This window comes from Scyliorhinus torazame, chromosome 10 (assembly GCF_047496885.1).
Source record: "Scyliorhinus torazame isolate Kashiwa2021f chromosome 10, sScyTor2.1, whole genome shotgun sequence".
NCBI lineage: Eukaryota > Metazoa > Chordata > Chondrichthyes > Carcharhiniformes > Scyliorhinidae > Scyliorhinus > Scyliorhinus torazame.
The window spans coordinates 38,947,021-38,974,319 of NC_092716.1; the positions used below are offsets into that span (position 1 = coordinate 38,947,021).

The window sequence follows — 27,299 nt, forward strand, 5'->3', positions numbered from 1 at the left end:
CATACACGTCAAAAGGTCAACTCGGTTTCCCTCTCCACAGATGCTGCCAGACCTGCTGAGTTTTCCCAGCATTTTCTGTTTTTGTTTTGAACTAGGGCAAATGTTCATTTAAGTAATTCTGATAAAGTCAGCCCAAGTTTAAGATGAGCTCTATGACATATACTAAGCCTCAAATCCAACTATCCAAAAACCGGAGTTGTCCAAAAACTGGACATTTTTATAAACTGCCAAACATCAATTCTAATTGCTATTAAATGAGAAAAAAATTTACTGGGGCAATTTGGCTCGGTGCTACAGTCGTATGCCAGACTAGTTGTGTGTTTTGTGCGGTGGTCTATTCCTGCGCCCCAAGTAGTCCAAGCCAACTTCGACCCTACCTGACCTGGTTTAGCCTGGTCCGCCATCCCAAGCCGCCCAACCAGGACCAAATGTTAATGAAACAGATCAGTCTTAATAGTGTTAGTGACACGCTGTGCAGTGCATACTAGTCTTAATAATGTTATTTCTTCACTATTATGTATTCTTTTTTCCAAACTTGAATGAAAATTGAAAATTAATTTACTTGATTTCACGTGTCTCCTATGAATTGAATTATGGCTCTGATTATTTTTCTCCATAAACAGCCAAGATCCGAAATTCAACAGTCAGTCCGGAGGTTTCCGGTTTTGAGACACTATTTGTATCCACAAACTATGGACATTTAAAGCATTGTGACTGACTGCAGAATAGAATACTAAAAGCACAATGAAGATAATTCAGAAAATAAAACGTAATACTCTTTTACTAAAACCGAAGTTACACAGTAGCATCTACTCAACAAATATGTAACTTTTCCAGGTATGTCCTGTCCACAAAAAGCAGGACAAATTCAATCCAGTTAATTACCACCTACTCTCAAAGCAGAGTAATGGTTGGTGACCAATTTGGATTCCACCAGGGCTACTCAACTCTAGACTGCCCTTGACATCAAAAGAAGCATATGACCATGTGTGGCATTAAGGAGGCTAAACAAAATTGAAAGTCATATTTAACACGAAGGATGATGATTCTGGTTCTTGAGGACAAACATCTCAGCCCTAGGAAAATGCTGCAAGAGCTCTTCTCAGTAATGTCCAAGGCCCGACCGTTTCAGCTGCTTAACCAATGACCTTCCCTTGACCAGAAGGTCAGAAGTGGGGATGTTTGTTGGTGATTGCACATTGTTTAGTACCATTTGCAACTCCTCGGAGACTGAAGCAGCTCCTGCCCACATGCAGCAAAATTTGGACAACATTTAGGTTTGGGCTGGTAAGAATCATAGAATCCCTACAATGCAGAAGGATGCCATTTGGCCCATCAAGTCTGCATCAGCCCTTGGAAGGAACACCCTACCGAGTCCACGCCCCTACCCTAGTCCCATAACCCAGTAACCCAACTTCACCTTTTGGGCACAAAAGGGCAATTTATCATGGCCAATCCACCTAACCTGCACATCTTTGGACTGTGGGAGGGAACCAGAGCACCCGGAGGAAACACACAGAGACAGGGAGGAACTCACACAGACAGTCACCTGAGGCCAGAATCAAACCCAGGTCCCTGGCTTTGAGAGGCAGCAGTGCTAATCACTGTGCCGCCCCTAAGCAATTAACATTCATGTCACATAAGTGACAGGCAATAACCATCTCCACGTTCCACAGCATCATCATCATTGTTGAAGCTCCCATCATCAACACCTTGGTTGTTAACATTTATCAGTAACTGAACTGCACCACCATATAAATACTTTGGCAACAAGAGGCTGGGAATTCTGCAGCAATACCTCACCTACCTCCAGACTCCAAAAAGCCTGTCCACATCTAAAAGTGACAAGTCAGGAATACTTTCCATTTGCCTGGATGAATATAGCTTCAACAACACTCAAAAAGCTTGAGACCATTCAGGACAAAGCAGCTGCTTGATTGGCACCCTATCCACCACCTCAAACAATCACTCCATCCATCAGCCGTGGCAGGAGTTTGTACCATCTACAAGATACGCTGCATCATTCTGTCAAGCAACCTTCAACACTCCCTTCAAAACCAACGATCTCTACTATTTAGAAGAACACCACCACTTGCAAGTTTCCCTCAAAGCTGCATATCAGCCTGACTTGGAAGTAGAATGTTGTTCCTTCACTGTTAATGGGTCAAAAACCCAAAGCCCCCTTCCTAACAGCACTGAGTGTACCCATGCCTAACTGAAGAAGATGGCTCACCACCATCTTCGCAAGGGCAGTTAAGGATGGGCAACAAATGACGGCCTTGCCAGTAATGCTCACATCCTTTGAATTAATACAAAGACCCCTATAATTCTAGAGTGCCATAATTAAAATATTATTTGTACAGTGTGGCAAGAAATTTTTAATTTCTCAATGCAATGAAATAATAAAGCATACAAGTATTTCACCTTGCTTGGTGCCATGACATAATGTGCATATATCTGTCAGAGGATGTATCTTCAACTATTGTCAACCACTAGCACCTCAAGACAAAATGCGATGCATTAATCCCATGACTTGCAGGCAGTCTGCAAGCAGCAGGGTAGCGACGAGATGTACAATACCAAGTGTCATAGTGAATATTATTTGTATACAGTCTTATCTTCTAATAAAGAGCCTACATTATTTTTTCATCAATCCTGTGTATGATGGGTAGGTTTATAGTAAAGAGAAGAAAAAAACATTTAGCATCAAATTTTTTCCCCCCAGGAAAATGAAATTGATCTTGGATAGCTCAAGTATAGTAATCGGTCATTCTTCCTCCACAATACACAAGAAAGCATTTGGCCAGAACTGACCACTTTTCAGTCAAAGGAATCAGTGAAGTCAGCCCTCAATGTATTCATCTTTGATTTAGTAAAACGTTACACAAGAGAGATATTAGGAACTTGGGTCCAGAAATGGGATTGAAGATGTAGCAGGCAATTACAGGGTTAAATGGACTGAGGGAAAAAAATTGCTAGCACAGAGTCAGAGGGATAAGCCTTTGCCTGACCGGAGTTCCATTGTCCCATTCAGGCTTAAACTCGTTAGTGAGATGCCCCGGGCCCTTGTCCTTCGGAACACTCCTATCTGACCAGCCAATCATCCATTAGAGTTTAATAGCCTCGTTGTCCGTCAATGGGGGTTAACATAGGAATTAGGAGAAGTAGACAATTCAGCCCTTTGAGCCTGCTCCGCCATTCAATCAGATCATGGCTGATCTCTTCCTATTCTCAAATCCACCTCCCTACCTGTTCCCCATATCCCTTTAACCCATTTTTAATTAGGAATATATCCATCTCCTTCTTGAAACCATTTAATGACTCAGACTCCACCGTACTACGGGCAGCGAGTTCCTCAAATTCACCAGCTCAGAGAAGTAGTTCTTCATCTCAGTTCTAAATCTATCGCCTCTCATCTTTTATTTGTGACCTCTCTTTCTAGATTACCCCACAAGGGCAATTGGCGCTGTGGCTTAGATGGTTAAAGCACCCGTCTTGTAAACAGGAGATCCTCAGTTCGAATCTCAGCTCTGCCTTTATTTAGTTGGCCGGTTAGCTCAGTTGGTTAGAGTGTGATGCTAATAACGCCAAAGTCGTGGGTTCAATCCCCGTACGGGCCATCCAGTTTGTGGGCCGCACAATGGGTAGCACTGTAGTTTCACGGCGCCAGGGTCCCAGGTTCGATTCCTGTGTCGGCGTGGGTTTTCTCCGGGTGCTCCATTTTCATCCTACACCCGAAAGACGTGCTGTTAGGTAAATTGGACATTCTGATTTTTCCCTCTGTGTACTCGAACAGGCGCTGGCATGTAGCGACGAGGGGCTTTTCACAGTAACGTCATTGCAGTGTTAATTTAAGCCTACTTATGACAATAAAGATTATTTTAAAAAGGGGGAACATTTGGGTCTATATTTACTTCATCAATCCCTTTTAGTATTTTGTATATCTCGATCAGATTCTTGCTCATCCTTCTAAACTCCAGCGAGTGGTAGCACTAGCTAAATAAAGTATAACCTGCAGAAATTAAGGAAAATTTACAAATGGAAATAATCTAAAGATGGGTCTTGAATATTTCAAATGACTATTTCCTTTGGCAACTTGTTGCATTGTGGAATTGTACTTGGGAAGAAAAGATTGTCGATATAGTGTCTTGGAAACAAATGGTCTTTGTACCATGTGTAGACACCTACCATTGACGGCTGTCATTGCCAGAGGGCACCAGGTGCTTGTTTCTGTCAATTCCCACACGTCCATTCCAAATGTTATAGAACCTGATCAGTCTATTTTTCTCCCCGCTTTGCTGTAGATTCCCTTTCCAATATTTAATCAAGGATGTGATGCTGGTGTATTTCTCACATTGATTTGTGCAGAATGAGCCTAACATCAGTTGTAGGAAAACGCCAGAATCTATAATAAAGGTGTGATACCAGGACACTTTGAAAATAATGGTAGAATTGAGAGAGTCAACATGGATTTATGAAAGGGAAATCATGTTTAACAAATCTGTTGGGAGTTTTTTGAGGATGTAATTAACAGACTAGATAAAGGGGAACTGGCAGATATTTAGATTTTCAGAACGCTTTTGATAAGGCCCCACATGAGAGGAAAATTAAAGCACATGGGATTGGAGGTGGATATACTGGCATGGATTGGAAACTGGTTAATTAACAAAAAACAGAGAGTAAGAATAAATGGGATATTTTCAGGTTGCCAGGCCATGAATAGTGGGGTACAGCAAGAATCAGTGCTATTCACAATCTATATCAATTATTTGGATGTGGGGATTAAATGTAACATTTTTAAGTTTGCAGATGGCACAAAATTAGGCGGAAGTTTGAGTTGTGAGGAGCTTGCAAAGACACTTCAAGACTTGGAAAGGCAAATGAATGCGCAAAGATTGGCAGATGGAATACAATGTGGTGAAATACGAGGTTATCCACTTAGATAGGAAAAGCAGAAATGCAGAATATATCTTAAATGCTGAGAGACTGGGAAGCAGTGAACTTCAAAGGGACGTGGGTTTCCTTGTTCATGAGTCACTGAAAGTTAACGTGCAGGTACAGCAAGCAATTAAGACGGAAAATGGCATTTTGGCCTTTATTACCTGAGGAATTGCGTATAGTTTTACTGCAATTATATAAAGCCTTGGTGAGGTAACACCTGGAGCATAATTGTCAGGAACCCAACTTCAGAAACTGAAGGTAATGGGAAAACTACAAGTAGCATACTGGCTCAACCAGAAAAGAGAAATAATAAACAAGCGAATAAAGCATCAGTGCTGAGGGACAGGTTAAAGGGTAGAGCCCAAGTAAGAGTTCTATATATTAATGCACGGAGTGTAAGGAATAAACTAGATGAACTGCAGGCGCAAATTTAAATAGAAGATTATGATGTAGCAGCTATAACAGAGTGACTGCAGGAAGGTCGGGACTGGAAACTAAATATACCTGGTTGTAAAGTTTACAGGAGGGATAGAGAAGATGGCAGAGGGGGTGGAGTAGCTTTACTGATTAGAAATCCTATCACCTCAATGATGAGGGAGGACATAATGAGGGGATAGCATCCAGGGAAGGCCATGTGGGTGGAATTGAGGAATAGAAAAGGATCTAAAACTGTAATGTGTGTTGTGTATAGACCCCCTGGTAACAGTTCTGAGGTGTTAGATTATATAAATGCAAAAACTAGGCAAGTGCGTAGCAAAGGCAGAATAGTATTAATGAGGGATTTTAACTTACACATAGATTGGGAGAGGCAGGCAAGCACCTGTCAAAAAGGTAGTGAATTTCTGGAATGTGTCCAAGATAGTTTCGACGGCAATATGTTCTAGATGTAACAGGTTGCAGGCAATATTAGATTTAGTTATGAGTAATGAGCCAAATTTAATGAGTAGCCTAACTGTACGTGGGCATTATCCAAATAGTGATCACAACGTGATTGAATTCAATGTAGCATTTGAAAGTGAAAAGCACTAATCAGCTACTAAAAGTTTAGATATGGGCAAGGCTAGCTTTAACGGGATGAGTCCATGCTAAACTGGGAAGACCTGATAATGGGTCAAACGACTGAAGAAAAGTGGAGAATACTGAAGGAACCATTTAACAAAATACAGAGCAGGTATATACCCCAAAATTACACTTCACAAAAAAGAAACCAGCCTTGGACAGCTAAAGAGGTGAAGGACAGCATAAACTAAAAGAAAGGGACTACAGAAATGCAAAACGCAGCACTGATCCAGACAAATGGGATAGATACAAAGGCCAGCAAAGGGTCAAAGCAGCTTATAAGAGCTACTAAAACAGGATCATGAAAGGAAACTTGCAAGGGACATCAAAATCAATAAGAATAAATGTTATAGTTATATAAAGGGAAAGCGGGTGGTCAAGAGCAATGTGGACACACTAAAAGCTGAGAATGGAGATATTGTCACTGATAATGGGGAACTGGCAGACATATTGAACAATTATTTTGCCTCAGTATTTACAGTTGTAAAGGAGGATAATTTGCCCAAGTCCCGAAAAAATTAATAGTCGATAGAGGACAGGGACTTAGCACAATTAATGTAAGTACAGCATCAGTAACTAGGAAATTAATGGAACTAAAGAGTGACAAATCACCAGGTTTCCCTCCGAGGGTGTTAAAGGAAGTAAGGGAGTACATTGTAGATGCCCTTACTGTAATCTTTCAGATTTTCCTAGATTCAGGTGTAGTCCCTCTGGATTGGAAAAATTGCATGTCACTCCACTTTTTAAGAAGGGTGAAAGGCGGAAATCAGGGAACATAGTGTATTTCTGGTCTGTCTGATGTTTTTCATGTGTGGAGTGATCTGCCTGGACTGCACGCAGAACAATACTTTTCACTATACCTTGGTACACTTGACAATAAATCTAAATTACAGATCAGACTAACATCTGTGGTGGGGAAATTGCTGACGTCGATAATCAGGGATAGGGTAACCAAACACCTCGTGAAGAGAAGGTCATGCCGGACAAATCTCATCGTATTTTTTGAAGAGGTGACTAAGGTAGTGGACATGGGAATGACGATAGACGTTATTTATCTGGATTTCCAGAAGACATTTTATTAAATCCCACACAAGAGACTGTTAACTAAGGTGAAAGCTCACAGAGTTTTTTTTTTAAATATAAATTTAGACTACGCAACTTTTCTTTTTCCAATTTTTTTTTCTAATTAAGGGGCAATTTAGCATGGCTAATACACCTAACCTGCAGATCTTTGGGTTGCGGGGTGAAACCCACGAGAGACAGGTAGAATGTGCAAACTCCACACGGACAGTGGCCCAGAGCCGGGATCGATCCCGGGTCCTCAGCGCCGTAGGCAGCAGTGCTAATCACTGCGCCACCGTGCCGCCCAAAGCTAACAGAGTTGGGGGCATATTATTGGCATGGTTAGGAAATTAGAGGAGTGACAGGCAACAGAGAGTGGGGATAATGGGTAAATATTTTAATTGGCAGGTGACGACTCGTGATGTACCATAGGGATCTGTGTTGGGGCCTCAATTATTCATTAATGACTGGGATGAAGGCATGGAAAGTTATATATCCAAATTTGCTAATGATACAGTTAGGAGGTATCATAGACAGTCTAGATGATAGCATAAAATTGCAAGAAGATATTGGCAGACTAGGTGAATGGGCAACATTTTGGTAGATGGAATCCAATGCAAGCACGTGTGAGGTTATCCATTTTGGAACAAAAAAGGATAGAGCAGGGTACTTTCTAAATGGGAAGAGGTTAAGTACAGTGGATGTCCAAAGAGGCTTGGGGTACAGGTGCATAGATCTTTAAAATGCCACAAACAAGTGCAGAAAGTAATCAAGAAGGTTAATGGAATGCTGGCCTTTATATCTAGAGGATTGGAGTTTAAAGACACAGAAGTTATGCTGCAGCTATATAAAACCCTGGTTTGACCCCACTTGGAATACTGTGAGCAGTTCTGGGCACCACACCTTAGGAAGAATACTTTGGCATTGGAGGGAGTGCAACATAGGTTTACAAAAATTATACATGGACTACTGGGCATAAGTTACGAAGAGAGATTACACAAATTAGGCCCGATAGAATTTAGACAGGGTGATAAAGATAAACTATTTCCACTGGTTAGAGATTCTAAAACTAGGGGGCATTGTCTAAAACATTAGGGCCAGGCCTTTCAGGAGAGATGTTAGGAGGGATCTCTTCATGCAAAGGGTGGTAGAGGTTTGGAACTCTCTCCCACATCAGCAGTTGAAGTTAGACCAGTTGTTAATTTTAAATCTGAGACAGATAGATTTTTGTTAAGCAAAGATATTAAAGGATATGGGCCAAAGACATGTATGTGGAGTTCGGCCACAGATCGGCCATGATCTCATTCAATGGTGGGACAGACACAAAGGGCTGAATGGCCTACTCCTATACTCCTAGTATTGTGTGCCGTTTTGGTTTCCTTACCCAAGGAAAGATATACTTACCAGAGAGTGTCGCAACGGTTCACCAAACTAATTCCTGGGATGGAGGAATTGTCCGATGAGGAATGATTAAATAGAGCGCTCCTTTATTCTCTGACATTTAGAAGAACGAGAGATGAACGCATTTGTTATAACCCCAGAGGAGGTCACGGGATATCAGGTTTCCCGTGTCCTCCGGGGAATATTAACTTCCCCGGTAAAAGGGCGGGGTTCTCCTTAACGGGTGTAGCCCCTCTAGTAAATAAACCCTGACCTGGGTGCAGGCCAGGGAAGGAGACCCTCCAGGGAGTGGCGGTGATTTGATTGAAAATAATAATAAACCTCGTTGTGCTCTAACCTATGGTTTATGAGTGGGTGGCATTGTGATTAGCAATACTGTCTCACGGCGCAGAGGACCCGGGTTCAGTCCTGGCACCGGGTCACTGTCTGTGTGGAGTTTGCACTTTTCCCCTGTGTCTGCATGGGTCTCACCCACACAACCCAAATATGTGCAAGGTAGATGGATTGGCTACGTTAAATTGCCCCTTAATTGGAATTTGTTTTTTAAAAAACCTACAGCTTATGCGTGGCTGTTTCCCTCGGATCTAACAGTATTCAAACATACAATGTTTTTACAGCGACCAACAGGGTAGATACTGGATGGATCTTTCCCCTGGTTAGAGGGGTCCAGTACCGGGGACAGTCTCAGAATAAGAGGTAGGCTGTTTAGGACTGAGATGAGGAGGACGTTCTTCACTCAGTGTGAGGTAAATCTTCGGAATTCTCTGCTTCAGACAGCTGTGGGAGATTCAGTTGTCGAGAATGGTGGCACAGTGGTTAGGACTGCTGCATCACAGCTCCAGGGACTTGGGTGACTATCTTGTGTGGAATTTGCACTTTCTCCCGTGTCTGTGTGGGTTTCCTCCCACAGTCCAAAGATGAGCAGGTTAGTTGGATTGGCTATGCTAAAATGCCCCTTCGTGTCCAAAAGGTTAGGAAGGGATACTGGGTTACAGGGATTGGGGTGGAGGCAGCATGGGCTTAAGTAGGGAGCTCGTTCAAGGACTGGTGCAGACTTGATGGGCCGAATGGCCTTCTTCTGCACTGTAGGGGTTCTATGAGAACGTTCAAGCTTAAGATCACTAGATTTGTACAAATTAAAAATATCAAGGGTTACAGGGATAATTCAGGAAAATGGTGTTGATGTAAAAGATCAACCATGATCTCATTGAATAGTGGAGTGGGCTTGAAGGCCTACGCCTGCTCCTAATTCTTGTGTTCTTAGAATCATGCAGTACCTCTCTGGATCGCTTCAGTTTTATTTATCTCTCTCAACATTAGGATTCTGCATATAACTTGCATATTCCAGCATTGGATGAACAAATGTTTGGTAAGCTAGAACTCTGGTATTTTGGTTGCAATACCAAAATTCCACCTCAGAAATCCATTTGGGCTTACTTGTACAAAGTGTATGATTGATTTTAGCATACCAGGAAAAAAGTTAGGTCACAATGGGTCCTGTAATACTGTAACACAACACATGCTTTTCAGTGCGCACATTGAAATCTATCAAATTTTGCTCCTTTTAATTTTTCAACATGGGTTTCAAATTTTGAACCAGTGGAAATTTATGTCACTGAAGTCAAAGGATTTGTTTATTCTTAACCTTGGCTCATACTCAAATTTCACTCTTAGAGAGGTTAATCCTTACATTTTATGCTGAACTTTATCCATTAATACAAAATAGCAGGACCGTTTTTCCCATCTATTTACCTTCTTGCGCTCTTTTTGCTCACGATGCTTGCGGACCAGTTGGCTTCCTTTTCTGGAGATGATTGCCATGTCGGACGTGGCATCTTTCACTGGAATCACTGGCTCTGGCTGTCAGTATAAAATTTAAACAAATTGAGGAATGTATATCAGTTAGGAAAGAGCTTACTACAACAGAATTATACAACACAAAAGCAGGACCTTGAGTGCAAAAAATGTCAACCATTCAGTCCCATTCCCTTGCCCTTTCCGCAAGGCCCTGCAAAGCTTCCCCCAAAGGTATTCATCCAATTCCCTTTCGAATGTTATTATTAAATCCACTTCCATCAACCCATCAGGCAGTGCATTCAGATAATGGCAACTTGCTACTAAAAAATTGACTTCATGTTACATCTGGTTCTTTTGCCGGTCATTTAAATCTGACTTCTAGTTACTAACGTTTCTGCCACAAGAAATAGTTTCCCATTACTTATTCTGTCTGTTGAACACCTTTATTAAATCTTCCCTGAACCTCTATTCTCAGGAGAGCAACCTCAGTTTGTAGTCTGTTCACATTCTGGAGTCTTGCATTCCTCATTACCTTTCTCGTAAATCTCCTTTGCATCCTTGACTTCTGTCTTAACGTGTGGTATCCAGGACTGGACACAATACTCCAGCTGAGCCTTAACCAGTGGTTTAAAAAATATTTAGCACAAGTTCTTTGTGTGTTTTTATTTATAAAGCTAAGGATCCCATATGCTTTTCAACAACCTTCTTAACTTGCCTTGTCACCTTCAAAATGCAGTTAAGGTACACCCCTAGGCCCCTTTGTTTCTACACCCTCTTTAAAACTGAATCATCAAATCAAAATTTCTATGGTGCAAAAGGAGGCCACCTCCCATTTTATGTGCACTGTCTCTCTGGATGAGCAGCTCACCAGTTCCATCCCCTCACCTTCACCCGTCATGTGCTAATAGCCACACGAACAACCAATTTAAGATAATCAGTCAAGATCATAACATGGCTCATTTACAATTCCTAGAAGCAACATAGTTACCCATTCGCTGCAAACAAAAGGAATATGTTCAAATGTCTTGCCTTTTTGGAATTACCCAGGAGCTTGCACAGAGGGTTTGAGGGTCCTCATGCATAAATCAGAAAAGGCTAGCATGCAAGTTTTCAGGTAACAGGGAAGACAAATGGAATGTTGGCCTTTATTTCAAAGGGAATAGAATATAAAAATAAGGAAGTCTTGCTAAAAGACACTACCTTCTCCATACGACGTAGGAGCAGAAGTAGATAATTTGACCTATTGCGTCTGCTCCACCATTCAATGAGATCATGACTGATCTGATATGATAATTCTCAGCTCGCGTTATCCCCAAAACCCTTGATTCCCTTACTGATTAAAAATCTGCCTATCTCAGCCTTGAACATATTTAAAGACCCAGCCTCGATGCCCTCTGCTGCAAAGAATTCCACAGATTCCACACCTGGAATACTGTGAACAGTTTTGGTCCCCTTATCCAAGGAAACATACTGCATTGGAGGCAGTCCAGAGAAGATTCACGAGGTTGATCCTGAGTATGGAGGGATTTTCTTATGAGGAATGTTGAGTAGGTTGGGACTGTACTCGCTGGAGTTTAGAAGAATGAGAGGCTACCTTATTGAGACATATAGGATTCTCAGGGGATTTGACAGGACATAAAGTTTCCCCTTGTGGGAGCGTCAAGGACCAGAGGGCATAATCTCAGAGTAAGAGGTCACTAATAAGACCGAGATGAGGAAGAATTTCTTCTCTCAGAGGGTCGTGAATCTGTGGATTTTTTTTTTACCGCAGAAGGCTATAGAGGCTGGGTTAAGTATGTTCAAGGCTGAGATAGACAAATGTTTAATCAGTTGGGGAATCCAGGGATATGGTGAGTTGAGGATTATCAGATCAGATAAGTCACGATCTCATTGAATGGCAGAGCAGATTCAATGGGCCAAATTGTCAACTTCTGCTCCTACGTCTTATGATCTTATGTAGTGGCCCATTGCTTTTTCCATGTCAAAGCCTCAGCCAATCAGTATCAACTTGCCAACCCATCAGCACCCGTTTCTCTTTGAGTAGAAATTGTTATGATTGCTTGAAATTTGGCATTTTTGCATTTGCCCTGATTAGACGGAAAACTTTGACAACATGTCTCTCTTTTCAGCAATACTCTTTAAAACTGTACCACAGCAACTAAAACTGTACCACAGCAACTAATATTAGCTTAAATTCCTGTGTATGTTCCTACCAAGGAATATCAAAACTGATCAGCAGTTCTTTTGAGACAAAATAATTTTAACTGCTAGCTAAATAAAACAGATTGCTCAAAACTCTGGAGGGATTAAGAAAGATAATGAACAAATATTTATTGATCTGAACGCAGCACTATTAGCTATTCTTTGTTTGTGAATCAATCACAGTACTACATTTATATGCAAAACTGGCAGTGTTCATCTGCAGCGAAAGTTAAATTTCACATCTTAACAGATGTGAATAAATGAATCTAACTGCAAACTATAATGAATATGTGAGAGTGTGGCCTTCACACTGGCTGGAAAACAACTTTTTTTTAAACTTTCAAAATTCTTAAATATCAGCAGAAAGCTGTCTTCAAACATTAAACATTTGACAGCCATTTAAAAATAGTTTTCAACTAGCAGAGGGCAATGTGGGAGCAAGCTGCATAACCAAATCTGTTGGCTCCCACATTAGACTGGCACAAATTTTAACGGAGTTGACTTTGGTCTATCCAAAAAATACATCACTTATAGGCTTTGTTCAAAACATTCGAAGAAAAGTCTGGCAGGTGGTAGATTCAAATCAAACCTACCTGTTTGGTAAAGACAATTCGTCCATCCAAGAATGGTGGGACTAAATTGTGCACCAGCAAGTGAACTCGAGTTGCATTGTCCTCTTCAAAATCTTCATCCACTTCCAGACGCTGAACAACACCACTGGTTAACATTCGATTTGTTTCCCATCGTTCATTATCCTAAAAAACAACCAATTGCCAAACATAATCAACTATTTTTCTAAAGTGCTCTGTCACCAAGTATCAACAAATGGTAACATTATCCGGCGCCCAACTGGTAAAGGTGCAAAAGGACCAGACCCCAACTGTGCATTCACTACTGGAACTAGAATCTTAGGAGATTCTTTCCAACCTAACAGGGGTTCTTAGGCCAAAAGAATGCCTCAAAACTGCCCTGGGTCAGTTAAGCCAAATTCCACAATTAAACCGAGGACCTAGCATCTGTTTGGTTCAACTAGTCTCTAATTTAAACCTGCTGAAACATCAGGAACAGAGAATTATCATTTTTAAGTTGTTAAAGACTTTACATTGAACAAAACGCTTAAACAAATGAGCGCCACCAAGAATATTATCTCTGTATCAAATAACACCATTTTTTATTTGAATATAGCCCCATGTTTTGTGTCACTTGAACCAAGTAAACCACAATTATCATAGAGCCTGAACTTCCTTGAAGTTACAATCAGCGTCCGACTGCTGCTCTGTGCCCGATTTCTTCCGATATTCTCTCGCCTGACCATCCGCCTCAGGCGAGCGAGATCCAAACAATGCAGCAACTCTCAGCATCAAAGCTCAGGAGAGCTGAAGTGAAGGAGGTCTCGCCCATTTATTACAGCACTAGCTGCCATATAACAGGTAAGTTTAAAGGTCCATGACAGGCCGGCCAAGGAGAAGGTAAGTGTGTAGGAGGAGAGAGAGAGAGAGAGCGCGAGAGAGAGAACGAGCGCGAGAGAGAGAGAACGAGAGCGAGCGAGAGGAGAGCCGGGCGCGTGGGATAATCCCATGGCTTGAGGGGTGAATTTGCTGGAATCTGAAACAAGAACAGAAAATACTGGACAATCTCAGCAGGTCTGACAGCATCGGTGGAGAGAGAAGGGAGCGAATCAAGTCTGGATGACTCTTCTAACTGGATGACTCTTCTAGGAAGATAATTCTTCTAACGTTTTCAGGGTAACAATTGATGTAACCCAGTCAGAATTATTTAAAGTTTCCGATTTAAATTGTATTTTTGGAAGGTTCCCAGTGCCGGGCAATTACCCAGCTGAAGTCTGCACTTCTGGATAGTTGCTGTTGCACGGTGGCACAATGGTTAGTGCTGCTGCAACTCTTTTTTTTTTTTAATTGGGGCTTATTTACCACCAACAACCTGTCTTAGTGCAGCATGCAGAGGGACTTTACCATTGCTGCGCAGCAACATTCAGCAGCACTGCAATAGGACACCCACTAGTGTCAGGAGGAGGAACAGCTGCTTGTGAAGTTGGCAAATGCACTGAAAACAATTTTTAAAATAATGTTGGGGGGGGGGGGGAAGCAGATAAAATAGCGTGGATGCCCATCTCACCACCTTCCCGCCAAACCCTAAGCTCTCCCCCACAATACAGGGGGTGCGCAGGTGCCACAAAATGGGCAGCACACCTGCCATATTTAAATGACCAATTAAGGGTCATTTAGGCGGGAGCAGAAAGCCCAATTTTTAAACTCGGAGTGGTTAAAGAGCAGAAACGAAGTGGAGGGGGTTTGTTTTTCAGGGGTTGCCTACTGCTGATTGCAGCGCACCCCGGACACTGAAGAACCCCTGTTCCTCCTACAGGCTCCTTCCCTTTCTCTCTCCTCCCAAATGCCCCTGTTCCCAACCTACCCAAACGTACCTGACCCAAGACTCATCTTCTCCTGGGGTCCTAGGCCTTGGGCTCCTTGCTTCACCTGTAATCGTGGCAGCTGGCGCTGATGCCCACCTGGCGCTGCCGGGACTGATGGAGCTGCCAGCCAATGAGGAACAGAAGTCACACTCAGCCCTGGTTAATGGCCCTGCCACATTTAATTTGGGGGCTGGCATTTGTCCTGCTGTATTATTCAGCCATAAGGCTGGGCAATAAATCCTGACCATTTAGCTTCACACATATCCCAATAATTAATTTTTTTTAAACCTATGCCATTCCCTCAATATCATGGTTGTAGGAATCAAAGTAAATTGGTCAGCTACTCGAAACCCAGCTCTTCCTGTCATTCAAGGGCATCTTGCTCCACTTTTCTGCTCCATCATAGTTCTGCCTGAGTTCAAATAATGGAGAATGTGGCATAACTTTCCAGCATAAAATTTGATTTTCCAAAAGTTAATGTAATCGGTTAAGCTTAACTCGGGCATTATGAAGGCTGCAAGCTGATTCCAGATTGAATCAATGAAATGAAGAATTCAGAGACTACCCTAATTTGTATTTTGAAGTAGAGACCAAAAAATGCATTCAAGGACCCCTGCATGGATTATATTAGAGTCCCTATGCATGGCAAGAATATTCAGTCGTTAATTTTATTCATTTGAGATTGAGTTCAGAGACTTAAAAAAGCCACTGGCCCCAGGAAAACATCCAATGGCAGAACGAACACCAAGAAAAATAAACTATCCTTTGATGAGTGTCAATAACATACTCAAATGCAAGTTCAACAGTAAATTAACCTGAGTACAGCAAGTAAACAGCAAGCAACACTTGCGGGACCCTTAAAATTAATTTTAATATGAGTTTTCTGTAAGCCCATATGACCCATATATAACCTTGCATATCCTGACATTGCTCTCTAATTAATAAGTTTACGTTTTCTTAAATATTCTTTTTCTGGGATGCCTTCATCAAGCTAATAGGGTGAAGGAAGAAAAATTAAAAACAAATCACACCTACCTCATTAATTTGTCTCTTCTGTGCAGAAATTCTCTTCTGTGTCTGCTTCTGCAACAATTGCTCCCGTTTCTTCACATATTCCTCAGAAGTATATGCCAGAGGATTGTGGAAGTCGTCATGTCCTTCATCCATCATGTACCAGTCTCGATCTGCTTGCTACAAGAATGAGATACACATAGCACAAGTGACAACAAACAAAGTTAAGGCAGTTTTTCAGGGAACATTCTCACATCATTTTCAGTTTTATCTATTGCAAAGCAGCTCACGTTAAAAAAAAGATTTGTATTTACATAGCACTGTTCACATTCACCACACGTCCCAAAGTGCTTTACAAGTAATGAAAAATTTTTGAATTGTAGTCACTGTTGCAATTCAGGAAATACGGCCGCTAATGTGCAAACTTCTACGAACAGCTATGTGATAGTGACAAGATAATGGAATGTGATGTTGACTGAGGGATAAATATTCGCCAGGACACTGGGAATAACTCTCCCCCTCTTCTTCAAAATAGTGCCTTTTCTGCCCACCTTAGAAAGCACATTTTGCATCGGAAAAACGGCAACCTTGTCAGAACAGCACCACCTCATAATTGTACCGGGTTGCCAGCTTAGATTGTTGTGCTTAAGTCTTGCTAGTGGGACTTGAACCCACAACCTCCGTCAGATGCAACAGTGCTTCCAGCAGCTGATGCTTTTTATTCTGAAAAATGTTCTCACTTTGACCAAGATGGTGATGCCACAGACCTGAACATTTGTTGTATAAATATAACGGCGCTTAGAAACATGCTTGACCCGCTCCAAAGCTGTGTAGAATCACAAATACAACGCACATCATCCAGAGCTTCTATAGTATCATTCACCAGCCCACCAGACATCAATAATAACAATAATATTATTGTCACAAGTAGGCTTACATTAACACTGCAATGAAGTTACTGTGAAAATCCCCTAGTCGCCACACTCCGGCGCCTGTACGGGCACACTGAGGGAGAATTGAGAATGTCCAATTACCTAACAGCAAGTCCTTCAGGACTTGTGGGAGGAAACCCACGCAGACACGGGGAGAACGTGCAGACTCCGCACAGACAGTGACCCAAGCTGGAAATCGAACCTGGGACATTGGCACTGTGAAGCAACAGTGCTAACCACAGTGCAAAACCTAGTGAGCAGGCTAGTCATAGTTTTACAGCACTAAAAGAGGCCCTTCAGCTCGGTGGCACGGTAGCACAGTGGTTAGCACTGTTGCTTCACAGCTCCGGGTCCCAGGATCGATTCCTGGCTTGGGTCACCGTCTGTGTGGAGTCTGCAGGTTCTCCCCCTGTCTGCGTGGATTTCCTCCGGGTGCTCCGGGTTCCTCCCACAAGTCCTGAAAGACATACAGTTAGGAAATTTCGACATTCTGAATTCTCCCTCTGTGTACCCAAACAGGTGGCGGAATGTGGCAACTAGGGGCCTTTCACAGTAGCTTAATTACAGTGTCAATGTAAGCCTATTTGTGACAACAAAGATTATTATTATGTCTGTGCCAGCCATCCAACACCTATCTATTTCAATCCTATTTTCCAGCACCTGGACCGCAGCCTTTTATGCTATGGCTTATCAAGTGCTCATCTGAACCCTTCTTAGATGTTGTGAGGGTTCCCGCTGCTACCACCCTTTCAGGCACCCAGATTCCCATCACCCTCTGGGTGAAAAAGATTTTCCTCAAATCGCCTCGAAATCTCCTGCTCCTCCCTTAAATCAACACCCCTGGTTATTGACCCCTCTACTAAAGGGAACGTTTCTTCCTATCCACTCTTTCTACAACCCTCAATTCAGACACCTCGGTGAGGCCCCCCTCAGCCTTCTCTACTCCAAGGAAAACAACCCCAGACTATTCAGCCTCTCTTGATGGCTGAAATACTCAAGCCCAGGCAACATCCTGGTGAACCTCCTCTGCACCTTCTCTAGTGCAATCACCTCCTTCCTCTACAGTGTTTTGACCAGAACTGCACACGGTACACCAACTGTGGCCTAACCAGCATCTACCACAGCTCCATCATTACCCCCCTGTTCTTATATTCTCTGCCTCGGCTAATAAAGGCAAGTATCCCATATGCCTTTTTAAAAATAAATTTAGAGTACCAAATTCAAACCTAAATTCAAATCTAAGCGATCTATATTTTTAAATTTCTTATTTCCTCATTGCAACTTACTAACCCACCTGTTTTAATACATCTGCAAATTTTGTTGCAGTACCTTCTATCCCTGCACCCAAGTCATTAATATAGGGCGGGATTCTCCCAACGGGAGTCTAAGTGCCGATGCCGGAGTAAAAGCCGGAGTGTTTTACTCTGGCATCGGCACCCGTTCCCAAACCCCTATTCTGGGGCCTCCGTGGGGCTGGCAGGGGCATGGTGAGATTTGCGGGGACGGGGCCTCGGCGCGGCGTCGGAGATTACGCGGCGCCTTGGGTCCCGCGCATGCGCAGTTGGACAGGCGCCAACTAGCGCATGCGCAGTGGCTACCCTCCCCCAGGCCGCCCCACACAACAATGGTGCAGGGCTATAACACTGCAGGCAGAGGAAAGGAGGCCCGCCGATTGGTGGGCCCCGATCGTGGGCCAGACCCCTTCGGAGCACCCCCCCCCCCCCCCCCCCCCCCCCCCCCCCCCCCGAGCGTTCCCACAGAGTTCCCGCCGGCAGCGACCAGGGGTAAACGGCGCTGGCAGGACTCTGTCGTGTCGGAGCAGCTGCTCGGCCCAACCGGGCCGGAGAATCGGCGGCCCCACCCGATTCCAGCGGCACGCCAAACGCGCCAGCACAAATGGCGCCGATTCTCCGCACCTCGGAGAATCGTGCGCCTGCATCGGGGTGTCGTGGCTCGGTTGCTCCAATTCTCCGGCCCGGCGCGGGGCTCAGAGAATCGCCCCATATATTGTAAATTGTTGGGGCCCCGAGGATTGAACCCTGTGGCACCCCACTAGTTACATCTTGCCAAACAGGAAAAGACCCATCTATCCCAACTCTCTGTCTTCTGTCTTCCATCCAAGCTAATAAATTACCCCTAACCCCATGTGGTCCTATTTTGTGTATTAACCTTTTGTGCATCACCCCCTATCAAATGCCTTCTGGAAGTCCTGATATACTACATCTACAGGATCCCTATTACCACTTGGCTTGTTTCATCTTTGAGGGACTCTACCAAATTTGCAACATGATTTACCCTTCATAAAATCATGCTGACTTTGATGGATTGCATTTCGACTTTCCAAATGTCCTGTTATTACTTTCTTAATAACGGATTCTAACAATTTCCCAATGACAGATGTTAAACTATCTTCCTACTTTCTGCTAACCTCCCTTTTGAATAAGGGCATTATATTAGCATTTTCCCAATCCACTGGAACCTTTCCCACATCCAAAGAATTTTGGAATATTGGAGCTATAGAGGTCTACAGCACGGAAAAGGCCCTTCCGCCCATCACGCCTGCGCCGGTTATAAATAACCACCTAACTATGCTGATCCCATTTTTCAGCACTTGGCCCATAGCCTTCTATGCCTTGCCATTGCAAGTACACATCTAAATACCTCTTAAATGTTATGCGGGCCTCTGCCTCCACCACCCTTTCAGGCAGTGAGTTCCAGACTCTCACCACACTCCGGGTGAAAAAGCTTTTCCTCACAATCCCTCTAAACCTCCTGCCCCTCACCTTAAATCTTTGCCCCCTGGTCATTGGTGCCTCTACCAAGAGTAAAGGTTTCTTCCTGTCCACTCCATCAATGCCCCTCAATTTTATACATCTCAATCTTGTCCCCCCTCAGTCTCCTCTGCTCCAAGGAAAAGTCTATCCAATCTCACTTCATAGCCTAAACTCTCCAGCCCAGGCAACATAGAATTCCTACACTGCACCCTGGTAAATCTCCTCTGCACCCTTTCAAGTGCTATCACATCCTCCGATAGGGCAGCACGGTAGCATAGTGGTCAGCACAATTGTTTCACAGCTCCAGGGTCCCAGGTTAGATTCCCGGCTGGGTCACTGTCAGTGCGGAGTCTGCACGTTCTCCCCATGTGTGCGTGGGTTTCCTCCGGCTCCGGTTTCCTCCGACAATCCAAAGATGTGCAGGTAGGTGAATTGGCCATGCTAAATTGCCCTTAGTGTCCAAAATTGCCTTTAGTGTTGGGCAAGTGGGGTTACTAGGTTATGGGATAGGGTGGAGGTGTGGGCTTGGGTAGGGTGCTCTTTCCAAGAGCCGATGCAGACACGATGGGCCGAATGGCCTCCTTCTGCACTGTAAATTCTATGATAATGTGGATTCCACAACTGCATACAATACTGTGGCCTAGCCAACATTTTGTACAGTTCCAGCATAATCTCCCTGTTGTTAAACTCGATGCCTCGGCTAATAAAGGCAAGTGTACCATATGCCTTCTTAACCACTGTATCACCTACTCTGCTACCTTAAGGGACCAATGTACAAGCACCAACAAGATCCCTCTGATCCTCGCTGCTTCCAGGGTCCTGCCAATATTATAACCAATGGATTCACTATCTCTACTGCCACTGCCTTTAAGATCCAAGGATTTCAGGCCTGGGGACTTGCCTGCCTTCAATCCCAATAGTTTGTTCAGTTCTTTGTCCCTGTTGATGATGATTATTCTAAGTTTCTCCCTTTTTATTACCAGTTACTATTGGGATGGTACTAGTGTCCTCCACCATGAAAACTGAGGTAAAATGTTGATTTAGCATCTCTACCATTTCTGCGTTCCCTACTATTCCCGGTCTGAACCTCCAAGGGACTAACATTTACTTTAGCTACTTTCTTCCCTTTTACATACTTCAAGCAGATTTTGCTATTTTAAAAATATTTTGCACTAGTTTTCTTTCATAATTTACCGTTGCTCTTTTTATTACTTTTTTGTAACCCTTTGTTGATCTTTAAACATTTCCCAATCTTCCAGCTTGCACTGTCCTTTGTAATGTGGTCTGCCTTCATTTTTGTCTTTATGTTATTGTTAACCTCCTTGCTTTGCCATGGATGTTTTTCCCCCTCTTAGAATCTTTCTTCCTCTCTGGAATATATTTTAGTTGGGAGGAATTGAATATCTCCTTAAACTGCCGCTGCTCACCAATCGTCCTACATTATAGTCCTCCTGCCCAGCCCACAAGGGCCAAATCTGTCCTCGTGCCTACGTAATTATCTTTGTAGAATTCCAGAACGATAGTGTGGGACTCTAATTTCTCACCCACAAACTGAATTTGAAATTCTATCATGCGGTGATCACTCTTTCGAGAGGATTCTTAACTATAAAGTCATTAGTTAATCCCTCCTCATTACACAATACCAAATCATGAATAGCCTGCTCCCTGGTTGGTTCCAAAACATATTGTTCCAAGAGACAATCTCTAATACATTTAATGAACTCTCCCTCGATGCTATCCTTGCCAATTTGATTGATCCAGTCTATATGCATACTAAAATCACCCATGATTATTGTTTCTTACAAGCCCCCAGTATTTTGTGGTTTATACTGTGCCTCAATGCAGAACTACTGTTTTGTAACCTACAGGTTACCCACACCACAAACATCTTTCCTTTGCTATTTCTTATTTCTACCCAGATTGATTCCTCGTCTTGTTCTCCAGTGCCTATACCATTTCTCACTACACCACTGATCTCTTCCTTTACTTGAAAAGCTACACCACCTCATTTTCCTTTGTCTATCCTTCCAAAATACAGAGTACCCTTGGATATTCAAATTCCAGACCTGGTCTCCTTGTAACCATGTCTCAGTTAGTGCCACCAAATCATACTCCTTTGTCTCTATATGCACTGTTAACTCAGTAATTCTGTTCCAAATGCCTCGTGCATTCAGCCACAAAGCCCTTAAATTTGTTCTATTGTCAAATTTCCCAAATCTTGTATGATTCCTTGGGGCAATATGATGTTCGCACATACTATCCCTTCATTTTCTGGTAACAATCCACCTCATCACTAATCTGCACTCCTACTTTCTTCTTCAACTGTGATGTTCAAATTTTCCATGGAAGTGAACCCACATCTCCCTCACCCCCGACAAACCCCACTATTTAGTTTAAAGCCCGATCTACAGCCCTAGTTATGTGATTTGCCAGGACTCGTGTGATTCAGGTCAGGTCCATCCCATAGGAACAGCCCCCTCCTTTCCCAGTACTGGTCCCATGACTTTGAACCCATTTTTCCCCACGCCAACCTTTGAGCCACGCATTTACCGCTTCAATCTTGACCCTGTGCCAATTAGCTCGTGGTTAGGTAGCAATCCGGAGATTATTACCTTTTTGGTCCTGTTTTTTAAATTTAGCCCTAGCTGTTCACATTCACTCAACAAAACCTCTATATTTGTTCTACCTATGTCTTTGGTATCTAGGTGGACCACAAAAAATCTTTCTCCTTCCACTCCAAGTCCTCTGCAGCCCAGATGAGATAGTAACCCTGGCATCAGGTAGGCAACACAACCTTCGGAACTCTCGATCCTGGTCACAAAAGAAGTGGCTATGCTTGTAACTATACTATCCACGATTACGACTACATTTCTCTTCTCACTCCCCACTTGAGTGCCTCCATGTACCTCAATGCTGTCATCAGTTTGCTCATCCTCCCTACAGTGCCCGCTCTCATCCACACAGGGAACAAGAAGCTCAAACCTGTTGGACAAGAGCTGAGGCTCTTGCAACCCTACCTCCTAGATCCGTCTGCCTGTCTCACTCATAGTACATAACTCCTGTCCCTGACCAAATTCAATGTGATTAATCTAAGGGGTGTGACTGCCCCCTGAAACAGTGTTCAGCTAACTCTCCCCCTTCCTGATGTGTTGCAGCGTCCAAAGCTTAGACTCCAACTCATCAACTCTGAGCCAAAGTTCCTCAAGCAAACAACTTGCTACAGATGTGGTCACTAGGAACCACAATGGGGTCCACTAGCTCCGACATCATCCAGGTACAACATATCACCTGGCCCTGTATCTCTATTTTATTATTCTTAGGGTTAGCTTTTTTTAAATTTACAACTGGTTTTTAGTTTCTTTAATCTGTAAAATAGTTCTCCTTTTTACATTTAATCTGAAAGCTTTTCTCTCCAGCTTTGACAAAGAATCATTCAGACTCGAAACATTAGTTCCATTCTCTCTTCACAGATGCTCAGACCTGCTGAGATTATCCAGTATTTTCTGCTTTTGCCCGAGTAGAGGTGCCCGGCTCCGCTGTCTGTCTCCACTCCCGGAAGGTAAGTGAAGACCCCAAGCCTCGCGTTGTATTTATTCTCTGCCCGAGTAGAGGTGTCCCTCGCAGGTCCGGCTGTCTCCTCTCCCGGAAGATAACCACATTATCGACCTGTTCTGCTGCCTTCAGGGACCTTTGGACATGCACCCCAACATTCCTCTGGTCCTCTATACTTCCTAGCACCCTACAGTTCATTGTGTATTTCCTTGCCTTGATAGTCCTCAAAATGCATCATCTCACATTTTCAGGATTAAATATCATTTGCCACTGTTTTAGCTAAAATTTTGGTTCTGGCTAAAATTGTAATATTCCCTAAATGAGCTATTATTTGTTGCTGTGCTTCTTAAAATACCAACTGATGGCAAGAGAAAACCCTTTAAAAGGACAAAACATCCTTAATATGCCAATATTTTTAATTACCAAGCTGTTTAGTCTTTTTTCTGGTGTCCAAGTAGGACCCTTCCTGCTGGTATTTGCTTCAACGGTTACCTTGCAGAATAGTTGTGAAGTGTGGAGACAGAATGTGGCTCTATAGGTAAGGAATAAGATTCCAATCTCTCTCCAAAATGTATCCATTTTATCCAAGGTTTTGGAGGAAACCTTTTCATGGATCTCATCTGACTAATCCAACTGTTGTCCCTTCGTTAACTGGCACCAAATTGCTGATGCAATTCGATAAATTATTTATAGCGCTATTTCTGTAAATAACTCTATCCATGAGTAAACATGTTCAATAGCATAAATTAATGTGAGAAATAAGAGTAATTCCTACAACTTCTCCATTCATTCACCTTTAATAAGTCACACCTCATTTAATCGTGATTTATTGATTAATATTTTCGACTTGACTAGTGGACCAGCGTTAATTCAGATTGTTGCTGGCAGCGACTGTCCCTCAATTCGGGGATGACTTCTACTCGGTGTCACTAGTTTCTGTCGTGGGTTTCATGTGACTAAACAGGCCAATTGTCAACCTACACATCTTTGGGCACATAGGACAGGATATCCCACAAGGTAATTTTCTTCCTTCTCAGCTGCAGCTCTGCCTCATCAATAAGGCATTTGGACTCAAAGCACAGTGCAGCTTGATGGACAAGTTGTTGCCATTTTGAATAATTGGTACCAAGCTCATACAATTGACATTAATGTCACGGAAGTCACGCTTCAAGGAGAGCTTCAGAGTGTCTTTGTAGTGTTTTCTTTGCCCTCCCCAGAATGCTGGCCATTTGAGAGTTGAGAAAACAGGACCTGGTGGGGAGACACTTTTCAGCAAGCTTCCAGTCCATCGTAGTTGATTTTGCAGGAGTTCTGTTTGATGTTTGTGGAGCTGGCTTCAAGGAGACTTCCAGAGCATTTCTTTGACAGACCTCCCATTGAATCTAGAGGATGCAGCGGAGGCACTGCTGGCAAAATTTCTCTAGCACGCTGATGTGCCAGTGATACACTGTCCAGGCCTCACTGCAGTACAGGAGTGCTGTAACGACAACTGTTCTCTATACCAGGAGTTCTGTTAAATTGTAGAGATCTTTGCTGTCAAACACTGACTGCCGTAAAAGGCTAAGTTGGTTTAGTTGATCCAGTGTTGGAACTCCTCAATACCGGCCTTTTGAGGTAAGTGTTTGCCAAGTTATGGGAAGTGCTCAACATATTCCAGAGTCTCTCCTTCAATACATATGGGAGGTGGAATATTTGACTGATTAGGTCTGGGTCGATAAGGACAAGCAGAGTTTCTTGTATGCAGATTTGAAGAGATTGAGGGTGGCTGCAGAGTGAGCTGCAGAGTGAGCAACAATACTGCAATCATTCACAAGCTGTTGACCATGAATGTCTATGGTGGTCAGTTTAGCTTTGACAGAGTCAACTGAGTTAAAGAGTTTCCCAACTCAGCGGTATTTAACTGCCCCAGAAGGTAGTTGATCTTTAATGGGGTGAATAGCCACCATCAAGCAGACTGTGAATAGCATGGGGGCCATCACACAGCTTTGATAAATACATTTTCAGAATTCTCACTTAGGACAGTTGCAGTTATATCACCATGAAGCAATTGCATGACTACAATGAAGTTGCTGAGATATCCAAATTTCTGGAACACAATCCATAGAGTCTCATGATTTACTGAGTCAAATGCTTTTTGGTCAGGTCGTTAAATGCAATGAAGAGTTCCTGGTGTTGTTCTCGAGATTTTTCTTGGATTTGACTGGCAACAAAGACAATGACAGAGAATCCCTATGGAATGTCTAACGGCACACTGTTTTTCTGAAAGGATGTCCTTAGTCATAGGGGAAAACGATTCAAGAGAATGTGTGTCAGTATTTCCCTGCTATGGACAAGAGAAAAATACCTCAATAGTTTCCAAAGTATGATTTATCTCCTTTCCTGAAGAGGTTACACTTGTCGCATTCCTGAAATTTGTGGGGGATAATTTTCCAAATCCGTAGGATGAGCGCATGGAGACTTGATCTGAGCAAAGGTTCACCAGCTTTGCAGACCTTAGCTGGAATACCACTGGTGCTGCAGGTTTTGTTGTTTTTTGCTGCAGCTCTCCCATTAATGGTGATTCATCCACAGATTCTACCACAGGGTATTGGGAGATAGCCTGTAGAGTGTCAGCTTCCACAGTGGATTCACAGTTGAGGAATTGATGTACGTGTTCTTGTCAGCGTTGACGGATGGCACTGTCATCCTTAAGAAGAGTGACACACACTGTGCGTGAAGGGTATTTTGGCAATTTGGCCCGTGGTCAAAAACATTGAATTAGCCAAATCATCAATTCACCCCATCCTGAACGCAGTGAAAGCCTTCTCGGTCTAATTGGCTCCAATGGTTTGACACCAATTATGCTAACAGCCGAGTGCAGTACTGGAGTGCTACATTGTCTTTCTGACAAGACATTAAACCAAGGCCCAATCTACCTGTTCAGGCAGACATAAAAGATTCCACTACTGTTTGGTATCCTGGTCAACATAGTTCCTGTGATGTTGATGGAGGATCAATCTGGTCATTTATTTCACTGCTATGTTTTGGGATCAGATTTTCACATGTTGCTGCCACATTTGTCTACATCACAACAGTGGTGGTACTTGAACGATCATGAAGAGCTTTAGAACACACTGAGGACATTATATAAACTTAAGTTTGGCCTTTCTCCAGTTCACAGTGCACCAACAATCACATTATTGAAGTTATTTTATGCAGGTACTCTGTAGCATTTCAGAGCGTTGTTATAATGCTCTGAAATATATGTTATAGGGTTCCTTTTCTTACTGTGCAGAGACAATTTATGTATAAAGCATCTTTTCCATCATACATCAGATAAAAGTAGGAATTCAAATGCTAGCAACTTTTTTAAAATGGTGCATTTTTCAAATGATAAACAAAAATGTTCAATTATTTTTCAAACAGTAATTTAAAATTTTGGAAAGCACCTTACCCTTTGATCTTCCTCCCATTGTCTTTGCTCATCTTCATTCTCAAAATAAATGCCATCTTTACCTTCCTCCCTTCTCCCTGAATAGGTTGGAGATGACAACATTTGAGTCAAATACAGCAAAATGATCACTGTTACAACATTAAAATTATAGCTATGCATTATACTTGAGACTTCTGCTTAAGGAGCATATCACAAATTTTATATCTTAAACTTTCATCTACAACTCAATTTTCCATGCATTCTTTACACAAACTTTTGTATCATTTGATACTCAAATCTTCCGATTACCAATTCAGAAGTATTTCTAAATTAAACAGTATACTGGGCTAATTCTCCGTTCACTCTGTATGAATGTGTGGAAATCCAACCTCCATAATGAATAGTCAGCTGCAAGTCACTACGCTGTTAAGATGAAGTTTACAACAAATCTGCATTTGAGTGTAATATTAAGAATTTTATTTCAAAGATCTATTTTAGGAGAGACAAATTCAGAACAAAACATATACCTTTGCCTTTGGAAAGTCGAGGTGTTGCCCCCAAATGCTTTCTGTCATCCGCCCACTCATTGTATTTGTATGATGGTGTAGGCAGGGGTGTATCCTCTTCGTAATGGTTCCTTCTAGATCTTAAGAAAGAAAATCCTACTTAAAGTACAAGAGATGATGACAACTAAAATCTCAGAACAATCAATGAAACATATC

At 42.7% G+C, this 27,299-nt stretch overlaps 1 protein-coding gene and 1 non-coding gene across 2 annotated transcripts in view; one reads left to right on the forward strand and one right to left on the reverse strand.

Annotated features, from left to right (window-relative positions):
* Positions 1-27,299, reverse strand: part of dhx38 (DEAH (Asp-Glu-Ala-His) box polypeptide 38) — a 223,892-nt gene that overhangs the window by 164,769 nt on the left and 31,824 nt on the right. Inside the window, exons 6-10 of the mRNA XM_072517951.1 lie at positions 27,105-27,223; positions 26,599-26,675; positions 15,932-16,087; positions 13,056-13,217; positions 10,216-10,323 (exon numbers count right to left, since the gene is read on the reverse strand). Of these exons, the coding sequence (XP_072374052.1) occupies positions 10,216-10,323; positions 13,056-13,217; positions 15,932-16,087; positions 26,599-26,675; positions 27,105-27,223 (622 nt within the window). The remainder of the gene's footprint in view (positions 1-10,215; positions 10,324-13,055; positions 13,218-15,931; positions 16,088-26,598; positions 26,676-27,104; positions 27,224-27,299) is intronic.
* trnai-aau (transfer RNA isoleucine (anticodon AAU)) lies at positions 3,547-3,620 on the forward strand. The gene has a single exon. It is a non-coding gene; the product is annotated as a tRNA-Ile (tRNA).